Source organism: Atheta coriaria, unplaced genomic scaffold, assembly GCF_025399875.1.
Source record: "Atheta coriaria isolate IRGN ID8LTWV9N9 unplaced genomic scaffold, Caltech_Dcor_3.1 hic_scaffold_2_pilon, whole genome shotgun sequence".
Classification (NCBI taxonomy): Eukaryota; Metazoa; Arthropoda; class Insecta; order Coleoptera; family Staphylinidae; genus Dalotia; species Dalotia coriaria.
Window position 1 is genome coordinate 2,066,872 of NW_027045444.1, and position 26,786 is coordinate 2,093,657.

At 29.6% G+C, this 26,786-nt stretch overlaps 1 protein-coding gene and 2 long non-coding RNA genes across 6 annotated transcripts in view; 1 reads left to right on the top strand and 2 right to left on the bottom strand.

Moving 5' to 3' along the window:
- Nucleotides 1–439: 439 nt before the first annotated feature.
- Nucleotides 440–1,483, bottom strand: LOC135800659 (uncharacterized). Its single transcript, XR_010550206.1, has 3 exons — nt 1,360–1,483; nt 1,100–1,222; nt 440–1,027 (listed from the first exon to the last, which is right to left on the bottom strand). It is a non-coding gene; the product is annotated as an uncharacterized lncRNA (long non-coding RNA).
- Nucleotides 1,484–5,399: 3,916 nt separating this feature from the next.
- Nucleotides 5,400–26,786, bottom strand: part of LOC135802654 (fatty acyl-CoA reductase wat-like) — a 38,882-nt gene continuing 17,495 nt past the window's right edge. The window contains exons 1-6 of one of the 2 annotated variants that reach the window (XM_065316268.1): nt 11,037–11,662; nt 7,698–8,086; nt 7,235–7,344; nt 6,633–7,164; nt 5,882–6,139; nt 5,400–5,800 (exon numbers count right to left, since the gene is read on the bottom strand). In XM_065316268.1, coding sequence (XP_065172340.1) covers nt 5,689–5,800; nt 5,882–6,139; nt 6,633–7,164; nt 7,235–7,344; nt 7,698–8,086; nt 11,037–11,327 — 1,692 coding nt within the window. In that variant the 5' untranslated portion in view covers nt 11,328–11,662 and the 3' untranslated portion in view covers nt 5,400–5,688. Of the gene's footprint in view, nt 5,801–5,881; nt 6,140–6,632; nt 7,165–7,234; nt 7,345–7,697; nt 8,087–11,036; nt 11,663–26,786 lie in introns of those variants that run through there. The other variant, XM_065316276.1, reaches the window with a different exon arrangement.
- LOC135802667 (uncharacterized) lies at nt 18,466–26,014 on the top strand. 3 transcript variants are annotated; one of them, XR_010550600.1, is made up of 4 exons: nt 18,517–18,605; nt 18,809–19,014; nt 19,092–19,383; nt 25,929–26,014. It is a non-coding gene; the product is annotated as an uncharacterized lncRNA (long non-coding RNA). The 3 variants fall into 3 exon arrangements; XR_010550603.1 differs by lacking the exon at nt 25,929–26,014 and having other exon boundaries at nt 18,466–18,589; nt 19,092–19,427; XR_010550596.1 differs by lacking the exon at nt 25,929–26,014 and having other exon boundaries at nt 19,092–19,427.

A 26,786-nucleotide genomic window follows, 5' to 3' on the forward strand; every position in this document is an offset into this window, starting at 1 on the left:
ATGAAAGGGCAATTCTTCTTCTATAGGAAATCATAAAATTGAATAAGATTGGCCCAACGGATTGGGAGATATGAAGGTTTTCTCACAGCGTGTTTTGAGAATTTGCAAACTATGTCAAAGTTTAATGCCATTTTTAGGGCTGTTCTGAACCCTTCAGAGGGTTATATCATATATCATTAGAAAGATCAATTCTTGTTCTACAAAAAGACATAAACCACAATAATATTGTCTTAACGGATCGGGGGATACTTGAACTAGTTCGTATTTTAAATAATTTGATAGACTAACCACCCACAAAGGATTAATTATTATAATTAGACGGTTCTTTAGTTCTTCTATTTCAAACATTATTCATGCAGTTTCTACAGTTTGTTATACTATTACCACTACTTTCTGCCATAAAGCGTAACGTAAATAGAGTAAAATAAATTGGAATATATTTTCACACCATTAATGATTGTTTATTCATTAAAACAGCAAAACATACTTAAAAATATACCAAATGTTTTACACTTATAAGTTAATACAGCAGTTATAAATGTTATAAAGCTTACAAAACCTTTCAATAAATGTGCAATAAAAATGTACAATTGAACAGCATGCTTCTATATACAACATTGAATCTATGCAAACATCTAATTCATCTAATTCAACATATTAACAAACAGCAACTGTTTAATCAAACATTATGTAATACCACATCTCTATAATCATAAGATGTATAACTCCATACACCAGTTGAGAAGAATAAATTACTTCTTTTTGTTAAGTCCATTAAGAGTGTGTTGATGACACATCATAATTAGTGCAGAAAAGTACAAACTGATGCTGTTCTTTATAATTTATATTTTGTTAGTTCTGTAGAAGATGTTTTTGTGCCATATATAATCTCTGTCCTCAACTTGAAACAGCAGAATATTAAATGTGGTTAGTATTTGAAAGTTCCCATTACTCTACCATGAAAATGTTAGTTTGAAATCAGCATTGTTATTCATAATATGGACCACTATTTCAATGTTACAAGATTCTGCAAATTAAATTAAATGACAATGAATTCTATAAACAATAAGTGCTGATTACAGTTGCAGCAATGACTTACCAGATTGCTCAATCACAATTTCCAGGGTTCAATGTACACGATTCATTCTGCTGAAATGTTTGTAATCTATTAAAAACATCTTGCCTTGCTGTTCACAACCTCTGTGAGAATTAATCTGTAAAACTGCAATAAACAGAATTATTAGTAACATGAAAATGAATTTGAAGTTTTGAAGTTGTTTACAACGGATTTACAGCTAAATTGAGGCAACCCAGATCGCACCACTTCTTGTTTATAATAACAAACACAGTAATAATTACCTGAATTTCACATCCAAAGTAATAAACTAAAAAATCAGAAGATTTGGTGAAGAAATGAAAAGAAAATGTGGTTTGTTTACATCTGTCATTTTTTCGCACCAAACTGTCAAAATTTCACCTAGTGACTTATTTTTTTAGGGTCTTGTCATTTTGTGCATTACCAATTATGTAACTAGGATATTCCCGATTACTTCAATGAAATGAAACTATTTAGGTTGGCAGCCATGCTGACCTAGTTATGCGGCGGCCATCGCACATTCCTCTATACAGACGAAATTCTAGGAACTGTTACTACGTTTTTACTACGGAATTCCCGAAATGTCTGGGAATTTCATAAAAATGGAAATATTGATATTTACCGCGTTTTTGAGTGTTTTTCGATGGTTTAAAAACTGGAATCAATAGAAAATTAAAGAGCACGTTCATACCCATAGAAAATTTTAAATTATATTACGTCTCTGATACTGAAATTATAAAAATTAACTTTTAAAAATTCATAAAAAATAAACAAAGTAGTTTTTGATTAAAAACAATACTGCATAAAAATTTCCAACTCTTTAAGAATTATATAGTGAATTTTTGAATAAATTGACAGCTTACAAGTTAGAGTAAAATTGCTTTAACTTTGAAGTGTTTTTTAACACTCTTCAACAAAAGTTACCAATATTTCTTTAATGTGAGTGGAATCCTAATTAGATGAACTATTTTTTATTTTTTAAACCGATAAAATTGAACAATGGGTTTATGAGTTATAGACCCGTTAAGTTAACCTAAATATGAAGAAATTTCCTATGTGCGAGTAAAATTGAATTAATTTAAAAATTCAATAAAAAAATAAATCAGCTGAATTTAAACAAATTAATTATACCATTAAATTAAACAGTTATTAAAGAATCAATAGTCTTCATTTTGAGTAGATTGGCTGCAGAAATAATTTGTACAAGGGATGTAACTTTATCCCCAATTTACACCCTTAACTTAAGGGTTAAAATAAAAGTAATATACTTGGTTCTATAGAAAATTTAATTGATTATTTATTACTGTTTGAAACATTTTGATATCTTTATTAGTTTAGTTTTAATTAATAAAAGAAGACCAGAAAACATGAAAATTCGAAAATTAAAACATAATAATTTGTTTATAGCTACTTCTTTAGCCATTATTGTTTAAACTAATAGAGATAAATTAAATATATGTTTATTTATAGCTAATTATTTAAATAAATTATATATTGCACTATATTTTAGCCCCAAACATTAAAAATCTTTATTTTGTAGGGGTTGTAAATTTAACCCTTATTTTCATCCCCTATTTACAGGTTAAAATAAAAGCAATAGTCATAGTTTTATAGGAAATTTAATATACTATTTCATACTGTTCATAACAATTTGATATCTTTATTATTTTCAATTTTATTAATAAAATAAGAGTAGAATACATGAATTTTCAAAAATTCAACCATCTAAATTTGTTCTTTTCTTTTTAGCGACTATTATTTAAACTAATTTTGATAAATTATATATTTAGTTTAACCCTTAATATAAAAAGCTTGGTTTTTAAGGGGTTGTAAATTCAACCCCAATTTGCATCCCTAAATAATAGGTTATAATAAATTTCGGATATACGCTTTTATAGATAATTTAATATATTGTTTTATACTTTTTGAAAAATTTTGATATCTTTATTAGTTTTACTTTAATTACTAATGAAATACCAAAAAACATGAAAAAATAAATAAAAATTAAAACATCTATATTTGTTTATTCTTTATAGGCCACTAATCTTAAAATAATTAAACTCTTCTTTTACAGATACAAAGATATCTAAATAAAATGCAAATTGCGTTTTATTTCAACCCCAAATATTAAAGGGATACCTTCTGAAAGGGTTGTACATTTAACCCTTACTGTTCTCTTTTAATTAAGGGTTGAAATAACTTTCTTGTAGCTTGTTTTATAGATAATTAAGTATATTATTTAAAATTCTTTAAAACACATTGATATCTTTATCGGTTTAGTTTTAATTGATAATAACTGACAAAAACATTAAAATTTCAAAATAAAAACATTAACAATTTTTCATGTTAATTATTTAACTACAGTAATATTTTGCTGATTTGCCAGTGAATCTTGAGATACTCCTAACATGTTAATCTGAATTAAAACTATCAAATAAGTACTCACACTACCAAAAAGAGTAAACAACATTGTATGATCAACCTTATAAAATGAATTCGCAGTAAAAATCGGATACTTCCCTTTTAATTCATGCGATAACTCTCTCAAACAAAAAATTACTCCATTAACATCCTCATCATACTCAAAAACAGATAACCTTTTAGCTAAATTTTCACTGTGATGTATCGCCATCGAAGATTCATTAACAACAGTATAAGAAACATGCGCCAGGGGAACAATCAACACCTAAAACAAATCAAAATCATTAAATAAATTAACATCTTATAAATAAACACAAAAGAATAAAATGATATACGTACAATACAATTAAACGCACTTAATACTGCAATGATAACATAATGCAATCCAAAATTAGGTATATCAACACCATCAAATACATTTCCCTTCATAACTTGACACAGAGCCGAATTAATCGGGTGTAAAATACTAACAATGAAAGTAATCGATAGAAACAATATCGGATTACCAAAAATTCGATTAAAATCCACACACATTAACAATAATTCCTTATGAATATAATTTAACTTAAAAAAATTCAGTTTCACATCATTATCAGGTATTATTTTGTAAATATCTTTGACAAGAAATATTTTAATGTCGATTGCTTTTAAATTTTTGTTTAAAAAACAAAATCTGTGTTTCAGTGCTAACGCCAAGTTGTAAATAATCATCGACATAATAAACAACTGAATTTTTAGTAGATTAGCAGCTGTGTATGATGAATTACTCTCAAAAGTAATTGTTACAGTCCAGAATATTTCAGTGTAAAATACATTAAACACTAGAATAAATCCTAAAATTAACACGTGTTTTATAAACCATTTACAATGATTATTATTAAACTTATTGCTATTATTATTAGTTATTAATAATTTATCGATTTTAGAAAACTTTTTGAATAACTTTTGTAGTTTTTTATGATATAACAAACAATTATTTATAATAAACATTATTGCTGTGATTGTCATACATGTATAACTCCCAAAATCCAAAATTGTGTCAGTTATATTCGGTGTGAATGGATAGGAATCCTTAAAGCGTTTTTGAATCGATATAAAATACAATGCGATATAGTTTATGCACATAAATATACTCCATGTTATTCTGAGTGTTGATTTTTTTAGTTTTAGTGTTTTAAAGTTTATCGGTGGTACAGCAGCTAATATTACACCAAAATTATAGAGATATTTTAGAAATTTTAAGTTGAATGTCATGGTTTTATCAAGTTTTATGTTGAACTGTGATTTATAAAAAAGTTTGTGCCAGAAATATGTACTAATGTTTTGTGATTATTGATTGTGATATCAATCTTGATTTGAAGTTGACATGTGAACAATGAATGATTATTTTTTTTTTGGCTGTTTTTGTTGTGTAGTGTGTGATTTGTAATTAATGTGTCATGCTTGACTATGGAGACATTAGTATTGTTAACAGATTTTCAAATAAATAAAAAATAAACATGAAAATCAAGAAACATGAAATATACAAAAGTGACTAATTTTATACCTATGTAATTTTAAGGTATTTTCCGGTGGTTTAAAAAGTTTAAATAAATTTTAAATCATTAATTAAGTTTTCCCCTTTAAAATAAAGAAAAGTTAATTAAAATTTAACAAATAGTTAATAAGATACAGGGCGTTTTCCACAACATGCTTTTTAAACATTATTTTGTGTTAATTTTAAAGAACACTCAACTTTGATTTAAAAATTAACATAGTTTTAGTAATTATCTTAATCCTAAGTTATATTTATATTAAAATTTTATTAGTTACCTATTTAAATATAAAAAATAAATAATTTTGATCAAATGGTTTTTGAGTATCAATTTGGTAAAACGTAACATTTTTTAAAATTTGAATCTTACCATGATATTTATTAAATTATCAGTTTACATTTATGTATTTCCTATAATAAAATAAAACAATAGATTAGTTATAAATATAGTTACATGCCTACACGCCTGCATACATGTATACAGTCCACAAAAATATCAGAATACACTTTGAAATTCAAAATAAATTTACACAATATAACATCTAAACTTATGATTGCAGGTCACGACTTAATCTCAATTAATCATATTCAATCTCATTGTATTGTATTATACGTAAATTTAAATCATGTTATTATATCATCCAAGAAACAGTGAAGTTACGTTGAATATCGTCGACAGGAATGAGTAAACCACACGCAGGACGATTAGATAGAATGCGAATTTGACTACGTGATGCACTATATATAATCTAAAACAGAATAAATAAATAATTATTAATTAATTTAATAAATTTTTGTGATTGTGTAATTGTTTAAGATGAATTTAATACCTTTGCCATTTTTTCCTTGCTGCCGGTAATGTGTCTGGATCTTCTTTGATGATGAAGGTCCGCACACCGAAGATGTTCATGTGACTGTGTGCTTCCCAATCAACTAATTTGATATCAAAAGGAAATAGCTTTTGATCTATAGGTGAGAGGGCAGTCCACATGTCTTGTATGTTGTTGTTACGGAAGAACCAACGACGGATTGAGAAATACGAGATTACGTTGGCAAACTTGTCGATTTTCTTGTAAATTTTAACCAGCCTAAAATAAAAAAAAGATTATTATTAACAATATCTACAAATAAAGTATTACAACAATTTAAAAAAATAGTACTTGACCGATATAGCTTATTCTAGAAGAAAAACGTTGCAATATTTAAGTAGAATGTAAATAACTAGATATAAACAAAATTTCGACCAAGAATATCAAAGAAAAAGTGAAATATCTACAAAAATATCTAATGAACAATATTGACATTATATCAAATTAAAGAGAATTTAATCACGCATCTTTTGTGCATAACGGATTAATTCTTTGTGTTGAAATGTTTCGGAAAAGCAAGATTTAAAACATTTTTTCGAGTGACGCAATTAAAAATTGTTTTCTATTACTAAATGCGCTCTATTGCCAAAACTATCTACACGACAAAGATAATATCGACCAAAATTGTTTTCTATTAATGCAGTTTTTAAAATGATACCGTTTTAAATAAGCTACCTTAATTAATTTTTAAATAATCAAAGTTTTTACTTACTGTGGTTTCTTCCCAACCATAACAGCCAACCCATCCAACAAGAACGCCGGCAACCATTGTAAAAACAAAGTATAAAAGTAATGTATCGGTTTATACTTGTTCAGTCTGAAACTATAATACCAAAAGGCCTGCATCGTCGGTACATTAATACCATAATGTCGATTCATCTCGGTGTATTCCTCCCACGTCAGCGGGTTTTCCACAGAAGACACGTAATTATAAATTGGTGGCTCTACAACTTTCACAATCTCATCATGCCCATCCAAACGACCCATATTCACGCCATTTTGTTTAACATGTTCTATTTGCAGAGTATTAGCAATTTTGTGTTTGAGTTTAGCTGATTTGGAGTTTTTGTACGCTGTGGTTATCATCGCGTTAACAACCCAATCGACAGGGACGATTTCAGCGACGTTTTTTCCATCACAGTATAGGGAACGGAGAATTCCGAGTCCTGCGCCGGTTATTACACCTGTAGGACCGTAGACGTTGTCGATCCAGCCACGGAGAGGACCTTCGTATGTTGAAATCACTACAAAATAATTTTATTAGTAAATATTAAGTTTGATAAAGTAAAAATTGTGTGTTGTAGGAATATTTACCGATTGAAGGGCGGAAAATTGCAATTGGTAAGTCGCCAGCTTCATTTTTGATTACTTCTTCAGCCATTGCTTTGGTGAATGTGTATGTGTTAGGCCATGGTTTATATAAACTGAAAAATATATATGTTAATCAATTAAAAAGTTTTTCAATGCAATTTGTGGATATATTTTGTTATAAGCTAATAAAATATTAAATTATCAATCATTTAAATTTTGTTTTATAAAAATTAAACTAAACATTGATTTGTGATTAGTCGTTAAAGTATGGTTATGTCCAATTTTGCAATTTTTGTACAAAGTGCCCTCTAGCGGCGAAACCAAACTTACAAAACTATTCATACTCTCAAAATATATTCTTTAATTAACAATATTTAATATAACCATGACTCCATAAAAATATCTCTACTAGTTTTTGTTTAATTCGTTCTCAAAGTAAAATTTTCTATGAAAAAATAACACTTACCACAATTCTTCCAACTCTGCATCAGTTTTAGTCTTGATAAGTGCGCTGAGATCCTGATAATTAACCGGCATTTCGTAGTATGTCTCATCTACGAACTGCCGCACACAATGCGAGAATGCTGTGCTGATGTGAACAAAAGAATCCAACGAAGAACACTCTTTACCCAGGCGCATCATTTCCAGCGTGCCACGAACATTGATGCCCATTGCAGTGCGAATTTTCTCGTCGAAACGCACGGTCGCAGCGATGTGGAAGATGACGTTTACTTTGGATGCCAATAATTGACGATCTACCTCGGACATGCCTAAACCTTCTTCGCCAACATCTCCTTTGATTGGAGTTACTTTGTGGCGGCATTTTGGGTTTAACTGGTTCAATCGACTGAAAAGCTAAAGAAAAGAAAAAATTGAAATATTTTGTTATTTATTTAATTATAAACAAACTATTAGTAATAATTTGATAAAAATTCGTATGTGGGTAAGTTATTAAATTGTCTATTTAATATAATTTTATAAATAAATTATCTTTATTGCTTTCTGAGTTCTAAGCTCCCAAAATTAAAGATGTTTAATTTTATTTTTGTCAACTTGAAATTTTTCATCGCTTAATAGTCGTTAAAATAATTTATTAAATTAAGAAGCAATTACTATTTCATGTAGCTCTTTAATTGAGCTTTCGCTTTTAACTGCAGCCATCAAATAATCTCGTAAATTACGCGCGTTCGAAGCCATCAAAAGTGACATTGTCGCCGTCATTAAAAGTCAATAACGCATTCTTCAACTTTACTCTTTTCCGAATTCCGAATCGCCGATCGATCATTAAAATTACTCGAATAACTGTGCGCGCAAGTCACTCACTAATAAAATTTCAACGCAGCCGCAAGTTACTTAAGTTATTAACCACGAATTAGAAGCGATTTCGTGCGTCAAGGTTGCATATTCGAAAACGTTACAAATACAACAAATCTTTTGCTTACTTCGACGGTAACAACCTTCAACAACTAATTTTAATTACCAGCGTAGAGAATTTGGACTTTACTTACTTGTGGATAGAGATACGCGCATGTTATATTGTGTTTATATGCAAAAGTTATGATTCAAGAAGCGTACAATACTATTTTTTACGATTGGTATAGTCACAACGCGCTTACTTGACATTACTATGAGAAAAGTTTTAGTTTTTTGTTAATAACTCAAAAAGTAACCAAGATAATTGAATGATTTCTTTAGTAGTCGACAAAGAAGTAAATTCTATGATTAGTTTATAATATTTGTGTTGATAACGTATTTTTATCAAAAGTTATAGGGCTATTTGTGTCAAATTTGAAAATTTTATGTTATTTGAAGTTAATTGTTTATAACTTTTTGTATTAAATAATTATCAATGTTTTTCTTGATGTTCATGTTGCAGAATTTAATTCTTAATCGTTACGAGAAAAAAATGCGCTTATTAAGTGATTTGTTTCTGAGTAATTAACAAAAAACATACGAAATGTAATTATGTAACCAAGCATAATTTGACAAAGTCCAGTTAATGTCTAATTAATCCAAAAGTAAACAAAATATAATAATAATTCGCTTAGTTGTTGATTAAGAATTAAATTCTGAACCAACGTAAGAAAAACTTAGACTAAAAGCGTAATTAGTTTTTGAGTAATTAACAAAAATATAAGATGATTTACTATAAAACTACAAATACGATGACAATATTTTAGTAATTTACTAATTACTCCAAAAATAATCAACGTATTCATGTAATTTCTTAAGAATTATATTAAGAATTAAATTCTTTATCAACTTCTAAAACACGATACTGATAACAGCATATTATCATCAATTATTTGACTATTTGTGTCACTTTTCATGTTTTTTACTAAATTGAGCTTTAATTGTTTATAAAGAGTCGCGAAATAGTCTGATGAGCTTTACACTTATATAATTAGAGGTAGAAATTAATATTAAATGGTTTCTTGAAAGAATTATTACTTTATCTCAAATAGTTCAAAAGTTATTACGAAAAACTAAATAAAAGCATAACTCTTGCACCACGTAAAAGTACCGCAACTATATACGCGTACACAAACAAATAATGTTATAATATCATATGGCGTGAGATATTAACATTTTGATGTTCGTTTTTATGCGTATTCGTTTCCGTGCGTGGTTTGTTTGCTATTGATTTTTTTGTTTGTGCTCGGAAGTCCCACTCAAGGCTGAATAAAATTGCACTGAATAACTTAAACTTAATATTAGGAAATACGCGAAAAAACGTGTTGAATTAATGAATTAATGCAGAATTACGGAATTACGGAAGCGAACTATTCGCAAAATTTGTCATTGAAAGACATTTATACATATACACATATGCGATTGTAGGTATATAAATGTTAAGCCTAGATGGCTGATTAATTAATTAAGTTATAACAGGAGTTTTTGTTACGGTTGCACGCTTACGTAATTGTAACAATTGTCACGCAATCACAATATAACTTGACGACTAAATGTGATATGCGAATGCGAAATGCAAGCTGGCTTATTTTGTACGAGGAACGATAACAAACGCAACAGACGCAGCACATTGGCATTGACATCGTGCTTAAGTTAATTATACTTAATCATTAATGCTTGAATATTGAATATTTAAATATTTAGTTTTTAAATTTAGTTTATAAATAAATATTTTGCCTGAAGTAATTGTTGAATGTTAATAATTTGTTGTTTTTATCAAAGCTCAAAGTCAATTTTACATAATTTGTTGGAAGTCAAATAAGTAAAAATTTACTGTACATTGAAATATAAAAAAATTACAACTAATAGATTATTATTTATATTTTAATGTGGACTTTAAACTTTTAAATTATAATCAACCAAATAAAAGTTATAATCATTCAAAGTTACAAGAAAAATAAAATTAAAGATAAAATTTGTTTTTGTTTTACAATTATAAATTGGGCATTAAACAAAAACTAATTCAGATATCGACATAAATTAAATTTCATTAAATAACTAATTAATTATGTTTTCAATTTATGCATCATCCAATTAATTGTCATAATGGGTTAATTGTTTACAATACTACAAACTCATAGGTTGATTTTCGAGCAAATTTTTCAAAACAAAATTTGCAAAATTAAAAATTTTATAATAATAAACAAATTTAACTACTGTACTTATGGACATATCAACAAATTATTAACTGTACTTTAAGTTGCACTTTAATTTGTTTAAATATCTTCACCCAGTAAAAAGTTATTCACATATAAACTTACTATAAAATTTCCCTTATTTTTAATTGAAAAATCAAGATTAAACATTGAAATCATAAATTATTTGTACTTACAACATCATTGAATATTTCCTCCGTGCGATCATGCATATTCTTCCCCTTTTTATCCCGACACAAAATAAAAATGCCCTCGATATCCGGACAGCATCTCAACAACTTCTCGATCGCAATCTTCCCAAGAAATCCGGTCGCGCCCGTCAAGAAAATCGTCTTCCCTTTGAAATAATCAACGATCGCACTGCCCTCAGTCGGTGGTTCCGGTAAAGATCTATGCAAATCTTCATAGTAACACTTTTCCGGCGGCTCGCTGAACCGCCATCTTCTTCCGGACTTAACATTATTCATTATAAATTTATTTTTATTGCAAAAATATAACACACTTTAAATTTATAATTCGTATATATAATACAAGTGTGTATTTAATATTTATTATTTAAATAATTTTATATAAATTGTATCTGACTTAAGTATGATGTGCGTATACTTAAGCGAAACACGCTCGAGTGGTGCGCGCGACTGCACCGATTCGACTGAGAAACTGACCGACCGGACAAGTGTCTCCCCCTGCTTGCCTCACTTGACTTAACTACTCAACAGGTAAACAGGTAATATTTACACATATGTGTGTGTTTGTGTGTGTTTATTGTGTGCACTTGTTGATCCGTCGCGATCCGCGAACGACTCAGAGTCCGGTCGGACGCGTTGCTTTTTTTTATAAATTTCAGCCAGGTGAGCGAAGAAACCCACCATGACTTGCTGCGAGTCCAGTACACTTGTACTTTGATATCGTACTACACGTGTACACATTCTTAAGTCATGCGAGCTTTGGCGGGTTATAAACAAGTAAAAAATTACAATAAAAACGAGTCAAGAGTCGCGAAACAAGATGATTGAGCAGAAATTAGTTAAGAGAGAAAAAAGTTGGAGGAAGTGTTCGGGGAATTCCATACATATATGTTGAGACAGTGATACAGCAGATATAATGTTATTTTCGCAGTTTTAATTTATGTCTAGAAGAAGTTTTAGACATGTTAAGAAGTGAGTTTGGTATATATCAAGAGGACAATGTATGTCAGTAGAATATTTGAATAAATGTATCGTGTAGAGATGACGGAAGTAAAAAATAAGTCAAAAAAATTATTTTTATAAACATAAAGTATGAAAAATAATTATTTAGCTCTATTTGTGCTACGATATATTGTTTTTGTTATTTGATGAGCAGTAAATTATGATTAATAATGTTTCGTGTTGAAAAAGCACCAGTTTTAGGTGATTTTATGTTATTTTAGAAGTGGACGAAGAAAGAATCTGTGTACCTCCTTCATAATTTAGTTTTTCACTACAAATATTTTTGAAATCTGACAAAAACTAAAAAGTATCATTAATCACTTAAGTAATGAGTAAGTATTTCTGAAAATCTGTAATTGACGTAAAACTTACTGATATGTGGCATAATTAATGCAAAACAATAATTAATACATCAATTATCACCTCCACAGAAAATTGTAAAGTAATGTGGAAGTAATTGAACGTTTATTGTAGCTATAAATTATACTTGAATGCATTTATAATGTATAATAATTATAGAGGCAGAGTTTTACGTTTTTTCTTTACATTAATACCTTACCTATCTACTGTTTAACAACTTATAAACAATTTATTAATAATTTTTAACTAACTGTAAATAATATTATGAAAAATTATACATTTTGTATTGTTTTATTTGTTAATATATAGTTTATATTATAAAAAACAGTTAGGTTTATTTTAGCACAAATTATGAATTATCTAAATTTCAGAAATAATTTTAAATCTTTAAATTATTTAAATACACCCTTAATTTATTGTTGACTCAATTTACAGTTTTTTGTGTTCTAATATTTATTAATTTATTATGAATGAAAAATTTATGAAGAAAGTTTAAAATATTTTTTTCATAATTTCCTATTCTTGTTTTCATAATTTAAACTGTAAAAATGTAAAAAAGGAACACACAAATCAAACACGCGTCATATCCAGACGTATGTTTAACAAATGACTGGTTTAATAATGATGATATATAAATGACAAAAGTGACGAAGGAAATACCTCAAAACAATAAAAATCCCCGTACGTAAAAAACAATTCCTCAATTCCTCAATCTTCAAACAACAACTTCCAACTACCTAACAGATACGGAAACAAGACATGAATTTTAAATAAAATATAGCAGGTATAACAATTAATTTGCATAAAAAATGTACAAAATTGACGCGTAAAACAAATAAATAGATAGATAAACAAACACGTCTTACAAAACGTCTATAAACTGTAAGAATGATAAACATAGAAGTTAAATTTTGTATTTAGTATTTGGTATTATGTATGTATGTAGTAATATATTGTAACGATGTTTGTTATTTCATCAATAAACAACAACGCGTAAATATTGAATAAAACGTGATACGAATTTCTGAATTTTAAGTTTAAACGAGTTCAAGTTTAAAGCAACACTTAAATTTGAGAATAAAAGCGTCAACACTCAAAATATTGTTGCGGTTGAAATGATTTATAAACTTAAATATTATGTTGTTATTTTATGGACTTCCAGACGTCGTAAAAATTTAAAGTGGAGTAAGAATTAATAACAAGTGAGTTTTTATGTAGAAAATAAAAGTGAAAAATAAAGTGGAACAAGTTTGGGACAAGTTTAGTTTAAATTGTTTACCAAAAGAGTATGGATTTATATATAATAACAAATTAAATTTTGTTATAAAATATAATTATTAAACTATTTAATTTAATAATTTTAGTGTTGGTATATTGTTTATTGATTTATTTAACCTGGATTTTGATAAATTAATGAAAATATTTCAATTATTGCGTTTTAACATTAATAACTTTTTTGTTAATAATAATTTCACAATAATATTTAAGAAACGTAAAATATGATTCTATATCTTTACAATGCGATTTAAATATTAAGAATATCTCAAATAATTTTCAAGTTATTGAAGTTTAAAAACCAAAAAGCAAATTTAAATACAGACCCAATCTTCACAACTATCCAAACTATTCAAAATTATTGATTTTTTGAACATAGTCCAGCAAGTGGCGCCTAAATAAGGGTACAACGACAAAAGGGGTAAATAACTACTTCTATTTCATACCCCTGCACAGTGCTGCCTAAAATAAATGGCTATAAACTGAACTAAATCAACATACACCCCAAAACACCCCGTAAAGTGCTGCTTAGAAATTTGACGGAGGGTAGTAGTACCAGTAAAGGGTTGGAAAATAAACTATAAGCTTAAATTTAGCCTTGAATCAAACCTAAACTGCTTCGAAAATAAAAACATTCTATAGTTGCCTAGCTTTTATATGATGCAAGAATTAAAATAATTTTGTGAGCATTTTTTATTAATTGCAGAAAAACTAACTAATTTACGATTAAAATTTATTTAGATATTTAATAACTATTAACTAATTCATTGAATTACTTAGTTATAATAACAGTATCTATTTTATATCAACATTTACAAGCTAATTTGTGTCACTAGCATAAAATTATAAATACGAGTAGTTCAATTTTAAATTATTAATAAATAATGTAAAACAATTTTCATCAACAAAAATTTAATATACAAATACGCAGAATTTAATTCTTAATCAATTTATTCAAAATTATTTACTCTAGCCTAAATAACTTTGATAAAATCAACAAAAAACTAAACATTTTCATAAGGGCGATGTGCTTATGGTGCTACCAAATCACATAAAATTCAATGTCACCAAAATTACTATACACTAACCCAATAATTATAATTATTATGAAATGTTAATTATCCTCAACTGCGTATTTGTTCATTCACTCATTTGTTCATTGCCATCCGAAAATGAATACTAATATCATGAATGTATGTTAGTTATTCACACTTTAAACCAAATACTCAACATTAAATTCCAAATACAGTAGCACAAGACGTGCGAAGGCAAAAAAAGTGAAAGTGAAACTCGGGCTACAAATTAGTCTGGAACTGGTATTTAATATTTTTGCACCTGTGAAAATCATAATTATGCTCCATTAGCAATAGAGGAATTCACAATATTCATTATGCGTACTCATAATTGTGTGAGTGGTGAGTTTCTACTGCCATAATACTGGAAGAAGCCAAGCTTAAGCGTAATTCAATCAATTTATTTGCAATTTGTTTGCAATCAGTTGCAACAATGTGCATGAAAACGCAAGAAAACGTATTATGAAATGTCGAAATGTTGAATGTGCAGCGGATTATTATTATCAAACAAAAAGTTATGACGCAAATTGCAATCTTACAAAATTTCAAAGTTGAAAGTAATTCGTTTTTCTAAATTTCACTTTTAATTTGATCTAATATCATTTTTAGTTTAAATAAAAAATATGTTATAATTTTATTTAAAAATAAATTTTATTAGTTGTATACTAAAATTGAATTGATGTTTGTGTCATAAAAATTGCTTAAATTATTCAAGTTTTAAGATAATTAAACATTTTATGTTTAAAAATGACAAAAATAAAATTATTGTCAAGTTTTAACAGCGATAAATAATTTTTGGTAAATAGCAACAATAAAATTTAAATTGCATGTAAAAATATTGTTAATCATCTATAGAAAACAATTTGTATCATTCGTAAATCTTTATAATAACGGCTATAATTAAACATTTTCAAAAAAAGTTTCTGTAATTTTGCGTTAGTAACTTTGCGATTTTACTAATTAATAAAAATATTTCTGTTAAATATACAACATTAATATAAATTTACAAAAATAAAATATTTAATTATGTTTTAACTGAATTTTGATTGGCATTTATATAATAAAAATTGTTTACGTTATTTAACTTTTAACACAAAAAACATTTTTTGTTAAAATTAGCAATTTTTTTTTGTTGTTTCAATTATAAACTGTTATAAACAATTTCTAGTAAACAACAACAACAAAATCAAAACTGCAGATAAAAATATAGTTAATAAACTATAGATTACAACTTAAATAATTAATTTATCTCTAATATTATAGCCACAATTCAACTTTTAAAAAACATTTGCATTTCGACAAAATAATATATCATTATGTCATGAATAAATACTCGTACCAACATACGCAATATAAACATTAGTATTCCATGAATTGTAACAACGAACAAATTGAACAGCTGTCAATACACGCATAAATAAAATAATTGCGCATTGCACTACACAATCGATTAATTTTATTATTTCGCCCATTACTTTCATTATTTACATTTGCCACAAAATTTAATTACAACCAACGAACCGGCCATCAATTGGATGCGTTTTCCTGATAAATTTTATTATAATTGTTGGAATTGCTGGAATTGCCGCACGATTGCAACATTTGTTTCTAATTTAAAGTGTAATTTATTATCGGTTAAAATATACATTGACCGAATGTGAAATGTGAAATATTGCGGCTGGAATTGCAAATAAATGAGTGCAATAAGTGCAAGAAACGAGTGCAGTGAATAGAGAATGCGTGTGTGCAGTGCGCAGAAAGGCATATCTTGCGTCATTGAATTTTACTTTCGAAATATTTTCAACCGGTCAATAATATTTTCGCGTTTATTTTCCATTTTTATAACTAGTTTTTAATTTGAAGAGGAAAAAATTCCAATCAATGGTAAACTTGTTTTACTACATCTACGCATTATTTTATTATTAACCTTAAACTTCGTTGATATTCGTCATTATTTTGATAAAATATTTATCTGAGACAAACAAACTCTTTAAAAACATAACGCGTTTTTTTTTTGTGGGTTTTAAAGTTTAACGAGTGAATATGGCAGCGAATTGTTACCGCGTTTCACCTTAATTCAACTTCGGCTAATCGTCAAGTCTAAAGTCTCAAGTGATTAGTTATTAGTTATTAACTATTAGTCATAGAACATAAGTCATAAGATATTAGTACAAAAAAGAGATTATTTGCAATATGGTTATATAGTTAAGGTGCTTTAACTTGAAAGAAAAAAATAATATTGAGTAATATTGCAATATTTTAGTTATTTGTTAATAACTCAAGAAATAATTTGTTTATAATAATGAATCCTTTTACATCTTATGTAATATTAAACTCTGCATACAATTTTATAAATAATTATTTGTTTATATATTTTTGTCAAAAGTTATTGACAAGTTTATGTCAATTTAATTTTTTTTTTACAAGATTGAAGTTTAATTGTTTATAACTTTGAAATAAATAAAGGTATTAACAAAATATTTCTCAGTGAGATAAAGACTTTAATTTTTAATCAATTTCTGAAAAAATTATGTCTCTAGCTTATTTAATTAACGAGTAATTAACAAATTAGTCTCGGCGTTTTTTTGAGTTGCTCGGTTCTAATATTTTAATGATATTGTTTTAATTTTACACAAACACTAAATAAACTATATCAATTATCATTGCATTGGTTTTTTTATTATTAAATTTTTTATCTATTTTTGTAAATAATTTGTTGATAACCCTATTTTTTCACTAGTTATTAACAATTTAAATTAATTTTTTTAAATTTAATTTTAATTGTTTATAATTAATTGTTCAATTAAAATATCAACAAAATGTTTAGCAAATAAATACAAAATTTAATTCTAATTATTATTATGAAAGAATTATGATTGTAGCATAAGTAGTTTCCGAGTAATTAATTAAAAACTCAACAATAAAATATCACTCCGCCTCCGCATAAAGCTACCTTGACTATATACCCAAAAATATTATTACTAAGTAACAACAAAAAAGTTATTTGCCAAAAAGAAGTTCGTGGTCGGTCAAACCGGTTTCATTACCGTAAACACCTTCAAGCCAAGCTAATAATACACAACTCATTCTCGAATATTCTATCGTCTATCCGTTTTGATTTGCCTACGCGCGCATTATTTAAATAATTTTCCTATTTAAATGAAAGAGTCGTAGACACATCGGATAGATATCCTATTTCCTCAAAACGTCAATGAACACCCGAATATACATATTCGCGATATTTGGACAACTTTTACTTTACTACCTGGTGTCTGATGTCTGGTGTTGTATCCCTTGGGGGTTACTCTACCGATGACCCTCTTCTTAAAATATCTCCACGGACCGACCCCGTTAGGTATCTGATTGTTGTCGAACCGGTTTGACCATTAGTGTGCCCAAACTAACGAAAGGAATCAAACAAAAGAGCAGACATTGTGATTTTTTGCTATTTTTGGCCGTTGGTGATGTGTGTTGACCCTTCATTTACATACCTGCGTGACCACTGTGAGAAACGTTCACCCTTTAGGTACAACGGATTATTTTTATAACCGTCAATATAATTATTTTTTAATTATTTTAAAAAATTGTCAAAAGATTTTTCTGGAAAAAAATAAAAACGTCTTCACATCACACATGTGAAAGGAGAACTGATACGTGTGTACGTGACTACGTAGGAGATGACGAAGCGTTATTTGAGTTTGTTTATCGGTTGCTATTAGCAACGGAGAAAAAAGTGAATGTAGGGTGTCAATATGTGAGTGAAAATCTGCAAAGTCACCGTAGTGACTAAGATTGTGATCAGTTGTAGTTCAGACTTCATAACTAACACAAGTAAGAAATACTCATGGTAATTATTATCTCAAATACTTTTGATTTTAATAATAAACTAAAATATAAAAACATATTAAACAACAAAATTAAAATTAATATTGACGATAATTAATTAAAAATTAAATTTAAATTGAATTGACTTATAATAACTGAATATTTTATTTTATAATAATTTTTGAATGAAATTTTAATGTCTTACGTTTTATTTTTATCTGGAAGACGTCTTCACATCACAACTACTAAAATCCAACTGATATGTAACTACGTAGTAGATGACTCAACATTATTTGAGTTTGTTTATCGGTTGCCCCTAACAACGGAGAAAAAGTGAAAGGAGGGTGTCATTTTCAGCGTAAAAATCTGCAAAGTCATCATAACTCCCAATCTAATAATCATTTCGCATCCAGACTTCACAACCTCAACACGTGAGTAATATTATTATTAAAAATTAAATTTAAACTTTTATACATTTATATTTATCTAGTATGTTTGTACATTCTAGAATTTATTCTGTCGGACAGATGTCCAACGCGGAACTGCTGCATATGTTCCATTGTAGTTGGTCATCCGAAATTTGCATACTGGTCTGACCACTCCGTGAACCCTTCCGGTCTTCACCTGCATCTGCATCCCTTTCCGTATGAAAGGGAAAGTGACCTCCAGGCTTCCCAACACACTGACCTACACCATGCATTCGAGGAGAAACCGGTTTTCTCATGGTTCAACAAAAGGGTCATGAAAGATTTTAAGTGAAAAGAAAGGGTCATTGTGGTGTAAAAAAGGGTTAGAGCCAGGTACGAAAAATATATTTCGAAAGGGTCAAATCTAACTGGACCTTAATATGATATTCAGTGTAAATTTAGTTGCAGTCCATATTGGACGTAGAAATTTTTATTTTGAAGTTGTGATAAAATCAGTGAATTTGTAAATTTGAAAGTTGATAAGAAATTTGCTGTGAGTATTTTGGAAATTTAATATTAGTATAACACGTGTTTTCTAAACGGATTTATAAACTTGTTGCGTGTCGAGATGGCTGCGGCGGTGGTGGAGGCGGCGTGCCGCCACGCGTTTTGCCCTTCTTACATGCCTTCTTACTGTGTTACTACTCGCGAGCTTTTACTCAAGCTTCTTCCAGTGCTCTTCCACGCACACTTGAAACTTGCACAGTTTTACGCAAAAGACGGAGATCAGTAAGCGCGCAAAGTTTAAGTGTTCGAGCTTTTGAGCTTTTTAATACATTAGTTATTTAATTATTAACAAAACGAATACGCTGATTATTTTAATCAAATATTTTTTGTAGCAAAAATTATAAAAATTATTTCAAAAATCTTTTCAGAGCTTTTTTGAGCTTTTTTTTAGACAAAACACTAGAATACGTTTCATGGGGAATATAGGTGGCGGCTGGCAGTGTTGCGGTTATCCACCGCGGTCCGAAATTGCCGCCTCCCATACCGCCACCCCTGAAAGCTCGCCTTACGCTTGTATAACTACAACGTGGCTGCGGTTAATGCGGTCGGTGATATCATGTCCAAAATCACAATCTGAATTTAGTTAATATTTAAAAATAAGAGCTGCAGGTTTGATTGACATTCGGGAGCTTTTTTGAGCTTTGCACACGTGCGACTGTCACTTTTTCGTAATTTTGTTAGACTTGCTACTGCAGGGGGAGATTCCTGCGAGCCCTTTTTCTATCTCCCCAAAAATGATTGCATCTTGAAGCTTTATACAAAACGAAAGCTCTGCGCTTTATTCTTATGCGATTGTTAGAGTATAAGGCAGGAGAAAGAAGAGGACGAAATACATGCTAAACAGAAGTGATTGCGATTGCATTTAAAAGTGTGTAGGATGTTTTATCTCAGAGCTTGAAAAAGCTCAGAAGGATTTTGGAATCATCCAGTTACGTTATCTTAGAAATTCTAATCAAATAGGATTAAATTTAGATAAAAAATGTTAAAAATTGTTTAGACGGGTTTTTAATGTGATAATAATATGTTTAAAATTACCTTAAGTTATGTTAGAGTTAAAAGCTCTATTTAGAGGTTAAATTCTGGTTGTAGGTTAGGTTATAACCTCATTTTCACACTTAGAATCAAAGTTTGAGTTGCGGAATAATTTTAGTCATCTTATGATCTGAAAGTTGATACATAAATGCAAATATTAGACAAATGACAGGAGATATCAAAAAAATTTACTAAAATAATTTATTAAGCATTAAATTCTCTATTGATTAATAGTTTAAGCTTTTTTGCAATATTATTATTTATTGATTTACAGTAATTTAAAGTTGAAACATATTTTTTGAAGATTTAAATTGAACTAATTTATGATGCAACTTTAAAGTAAAATAACTAATTATCTATTCAATACAATTAAATGATTCTACTGGCATCTGATAATATATTTAATGCCTAATAGATTGGTTTTTAAAATTTCCAAAATAATTGAATAATTTTTGTGATACAGCGATTTGAAATTAATCTGTACAGCCAATTTCCATTTTAATCGCTCCGCGCGCATCTCCAAATGAGATTCTGATTTTGATTCCGTGCCAAAAATGATAAAAACTCTCGAGCGCGAGCAGACGCGGGAAAAATTGCTTTTATGCAAATTCCACCCGGCTCGCCGCCACCCCCGCGCCCGCTGCTCGCAGAAAGATTCTGCGAGTCGAGCAAACGCCGCGCGCGCCAGCGTCGAGAGTAGAAGAAACGGGGCGAAGAAGAGCATTTACAATTAAAAGAGCGCTCTTTCCCCTCGCCGCCGCCCCACGCCGCCCCTTTCGCAGTCTTCGCGTTTTTCGGGCCCGCCGGACGCAATCTATATTCCTCCTTTGTGTATACGCTGTATTTTATAAAAGCCTCGCTGCGCCATCTCCATCTCCATCTCTGGCAGCGGCGGTGGCGGCGGCAGCGTGTCGTTGAGAAGGCGACGGAAGAGCGTTCGAAAAGAAACAGCGCAGACGAAGAAAGAAAAGAAGATTCGCGCGCGAGAAAATTGCGAGCGCGCGGCCAGAGACATCGCTGAAGGGGTGGAAGTGGAGTGAACGGGGGGGTGGGTGGGTGGATGGTGGTGGTGGATGAACGAGGGGCGCCAGCGAGCCGAACACGCCGAGAGAAAAAGAAAAGGGAGGTTTTGAATTTGCATCGGAAAAGAGTTGATTGCTTCCCCCTTTTTAAACGCGGCGCCGAGGCGGCCATCGCGAACGAGAGGGTGCCGTGGGCGGCGGGGTGGGTGAGCGAACGAGCGCGACCCGCTTTTTCATTCCTCAACCCTCGCGCACTTTTTGAGCGCTTCCATTTTTAACCGGAATTCGCCGGCGAATAAAAACTTACCAGAAATCAATACCGGACGAGTTCTTTCGATTTCGGGAAAGGAAGTTGTGACTAAATTCAAGATTACGCGGAAACAATTAGTAATACGGGAAAAGTTTATTGAAATAATATATTAAGCATTAAACAAACTATCACACACAATTTAAAGACATATTTTATCAGTTTTAGTTTTTGTTAAATAATTAATCAAAAATGAAACTAAAATTTTTTTTGCAAATTTTATTTATTATTGCAATATCTTCCAAATTATTTAAGATATTTAAACAAAATTTTGTTGTCTGATAAAACATAAGTGTATCTACAATATTCTTTTAGAATTTTTAAATTTGATTAATTATTTATCGAGTTATCGTTCTTTAAAGTTGAAATTTAATTTTGTCATTTTATTATTTGATTTTTCAACTTTAAACATAATTAACTTTAAAAATATTAAGAATTATAAATATTTTAAAGATATTTATTAAATTTTAGGGTTTTGTTCATGGTAATTTGTGTAAAAAACAAATTATTGTTGATTATTACTTGTATAATTATTTAATCTAATGTTTTTCATGCCCGCGCGTTGTTTTCGTTTGTTTTCGCGCGGATTTTGACTGTTTTTGTCGGTTTGCCGCGGCGGTCGGTGTTGTTCGCAAAATGTTTGACGTTTTGTCATGCCACCCCTTTTCCTATCCTAGCATTGTCCCTCCTGAGCGCCCCGCGGCACAGAAAAACAACCGATGGTCGTTTTTCACGCGTTTTGTTTACGTTCGCGTCTCAATGGCGCGTTATCAGCCATCCTTGCCTTGTATAAAACACTATCTTGAATGCACGCCGCCTCCGCTGCTGCCTTTCATGCTCCGCGCGAGGTGCACGCGAAATTAAAACGTTGCAATTAGTCCTTAATGGTCCGGACACAAAGAAAGTCGTTTTTCAAAATTGCTTCTCCTCGAACGCGTACGGCGGCGGCGGCGGAGGCGGCCTTTTGAAAAACTACACGTCATTGCGCAAAGAATTAACGCCGAAGGACGAAGGACGAAGAGGACGCGCCGAGGACGTCTCCTCGGGAAAAAGACATAAAACGTTCGGCGTTGTCGTCGCGGGGGTGGCCACGCCGACGGAGATAGATAAATTATCTTTTAAATACGCGAGTGATAGCGTCCTTAATTCACAAAGTTAAAGATAAATTATATTTTCTTTTTGCTTTGAACGCGCTGAGAGCTCTTTTACAGCTAGTTCTTTTGTTTAACAAAAAACAGAAAATTTTCAACGCAGCATAAATCATTCAATATTTGACGTAAAGCTATTCTGTAAAAACATTTTAACAGGGAATTAACTATATTTTATAGTGAATCGAGGAAAATATTGATAATAGTAATATTTTAGAAGATATTTGAGGTTAAAGTTGGTATAAATATTAAATTTCAAAAAAAAAAAATGCAAATTTTTAAAAACTTAAATAATTGACTAAAAATTTTAAATAAAAAATATTTGGATATGGATTTTGGTAGATATTAAGTTATTTAATCATATATTTAAAAGAAAATTAATTTATCTTTGATAGTTTTTGAGATATTTGAGTTCAAAGTTGACCGAAATTTTAATCTTTTTTAGGAAACATTTTTATAGTAACCTCAACTTTAATCAACAAAAAACCTACTTAAATTAATTTAAACAAAATATTTTCAAGTTGAATTTAATAGTACAACTAATCATCTATTAAACACACTTTAAACATTTTAAATATCTTTAATACTTTAGCAAATATTCAAATTTTAAAAACTTAAAACATTTTACACTTTTCACTCTTCACAAATGATTAATTGCCTTTAAGTTGTTTTCAGCTTTAAATCTCAAGCTCGACGCTAAAATAAAGCAAAAAATATGAAAAATTATATTTCTGCGCTCACTGGGAAAAAGGGCTTTGACTGGGAGGTATGGCAGGGTCGCGGGGGGCGGCGAACAAATCGCTAACGCGGCCGGACGTTTTAATTAAAATCGCTAGCGATTTCATTTCGAAACGGAGCGCGAATATTTTTAAATGTGCTGAAGAAAACTGAGCTTTTACATACCAGACACAAAAATATTTAATAACAATATATTAAATATTAAGATAAATATTTTTTAAAATCTTTTTTTGTGATTTTAAAAAAAAATTGTTTACTTAGAGTTTAATTCACGTGTAGTAGTTTGCTGAAGCATTTATTTAATAGTTTTTCGCTTGTTTGCCACCTCTACAGTAACCAGCTTCGGGGGGCGGCAGCCGCCGCCGTCCGCTGGTGAGCGCGGACGTGCCGTTTTTCTAAAACTAACTACATTCGGCGGCGTCTACTAATTGGAATTCCAATTAAAACTTTCGCGCTCGGCGATTGCCGCCCCTCTGCCCCCAACACGCAAACAACGTGCATTGACGCCTCACAACTAAAAAAAAGTTTTTCTTAAAAATTAATATCAATTAAACAAAATTTAAAATTTTTTATCCAGAAAAGTTTTTATCGAGACACAAAAATCAATAAAAACAAGGATCTCATTAATTTTTTACAGCTTTCTTTCTCTTCGCTTTCCACCCTTATCGTACCCTTCAACCCCTCCACTTTTATTTCACCCTTTTTATATTTTCCAACGCAGTCTTTAACAATACAATTTTTTTTTATTTCCAAAGAGAAAAAAAAGTACGCCTTCTTTGTAGGCACTTCCTACCCTTTCATAAAACAACCCCTATATTTTATTATCCAATAAAATCTTTCGGAATATAAAACAGCTGCAAAAAATAATCAATAATTTAAGGGTTGAATTTTTTAAGCTTTTTTTTTGGTTTTTAAGGTTTGTACATAGTGTATATTGATTTAAATTCTTCGCGTTTGTTGGACGTTTCCCTCTGCGCCATGGGGTTGAAGTGAGCGCGGTGGATTTTTATATTCGACTCGGGCTTTTCGATTAGCGCTTTTAATTTTAAACTCTTCCACTTTTCCATTTCTCGGCGAACTTCTCTCGCGCGCCTCCACCTCTCTAAGCAGAGTACGTATAGACTGGTGTAGGAAGGTGTAGGGGTAAGAAGGGGTGTAAGGGTGGAGGTGCAGCGCGCACTTTTCCAATCTTACTTTCTGCCGAGTTTCTTTTAAACTCTTACAAATTCGAAAAAGTAAGAAAATTGAAGAAAAAGTATTAGTAAATAAGTATACTAAATGTTTTTTTGCGATAACTTTTAAAATAATAAATATTTTTAAATTTTGTTTATAGGATTGGGTTTATAGATAAATTGGATATATTGTGTAAAATTTTGACTGAATTTTGATATTATTTAATTAGTTTAATCTTTGTTTAAAGTAGGGAAAGCATTATTAATATTTTTATTTTGGTTTTTGTTAAATATTTTCATTAATAATAATTCTTTTTACAATTTTCTTTTAAATAATTATTAAACATTAAATTCTGCATATAATAAAAGCAATTTGGAGGATTTTAAACAATATTTGTTAATTTTATAAGAGTTTAAAGTTTGTAAAAATTATGTTGCTTATCGTAACTCCATACTTTTTGAAATAATTTGGTTTTTGTTGAATAATTTCATTAATAATTAATATTCTTGAAATTTTCTTTTAGCAATTAATTAACAACTAAATTATACATAATATCTAAAATAATCAATTATTTATAAAAAATCTAAATAGTTTAAACTAGAATATGAACTCGAAATTTAAAATTCACATCAAATTCTGAAAATGTTTGCTTTTTCTTTAGTAACTTTTGTAAATATTAATGTTTTTCTAAATTGTTTTCAGCATTAAACAGGCAAATAATGATTCAATCTTCGTGCAAAATTTCAATAATTTATCATATTTTATTAATGTGTTATTTTATTGTCAAACTTTGTTGAAATTTTTTCTAAATTTTATTTTTTAAGTTCTTTAAATTAAGTACCTTTATTCTTAGTTACACTCTGTTTTAAATGCCATTTCTATTATTTGTATTGTAGTGCAAATACGAGCAAATCGAATTATTTAAATCAATGTTTTGTTTTCTTTTCGCAGGCGAACAATGGCGGATAATTAACGACGAAGAAAATCCCGTTTTTCTCCTCCGAATAATTAATCTCCCGCTACTCGAGTAAAAATAGGTAAAAAATAAACAAACACAAATTACTTAAAACCATCCAACTAACCAAAAATAAATAAATAAATTCCTAATCTTCAAAAAATATTTAAATAATAAAAATATCGACTTTTATTAGTCTTTTATTAGTCAATATCTATTTATATCTGTTCTTTGTCTTTGCCTTAGCATTCTCCCTGCAAGCGATCGTAAAAAGGCGTAATGAGGATGTGAAAATAACGACATCGGCCGTCCGTAATTAGGAAGTCTAATTAACCTTTCATTAAGTGCGCGAGCCGGGGCCGCGCGTCGATTTTTCAGCGCTCGCCCGAAGCAGAAAGAAGAGAAAGGTCATCAACGAGAATGAAACAAATCAAATTCCAAGAGAACCGGTTTTATTCTTTCACCTAGGTAAATATAATGTGAAGTGTAATGTACCAACATATTGCACCCTTAGGGCCTTGAAGGGGTAAAGTGTAAAGTGTGAATTAACCACAGGATGTCTTGACCTCACATGGTGAGCAAAATTCTTTTGTTTGATAATTTAAGTTTTAAGGTTTTAGAAGCATAGAAGGGAGTAATTAAGGGTTGGAATGAGTAAATGTGTGTTATGAGTATGAATGACACTGTTGGAGGTCATTAAAATGTGGTTTGCAGATGGTTAAAATAAGTAGTTATTAATCACGTGCAATTATTTACAAAAATATTAATAACTCGGTAATTAATCGGAAATTTTGAATTTTTATTTTTGGGTTTAATAGATAATTAAATTATTTATAAAATGACAAAATTTTAGT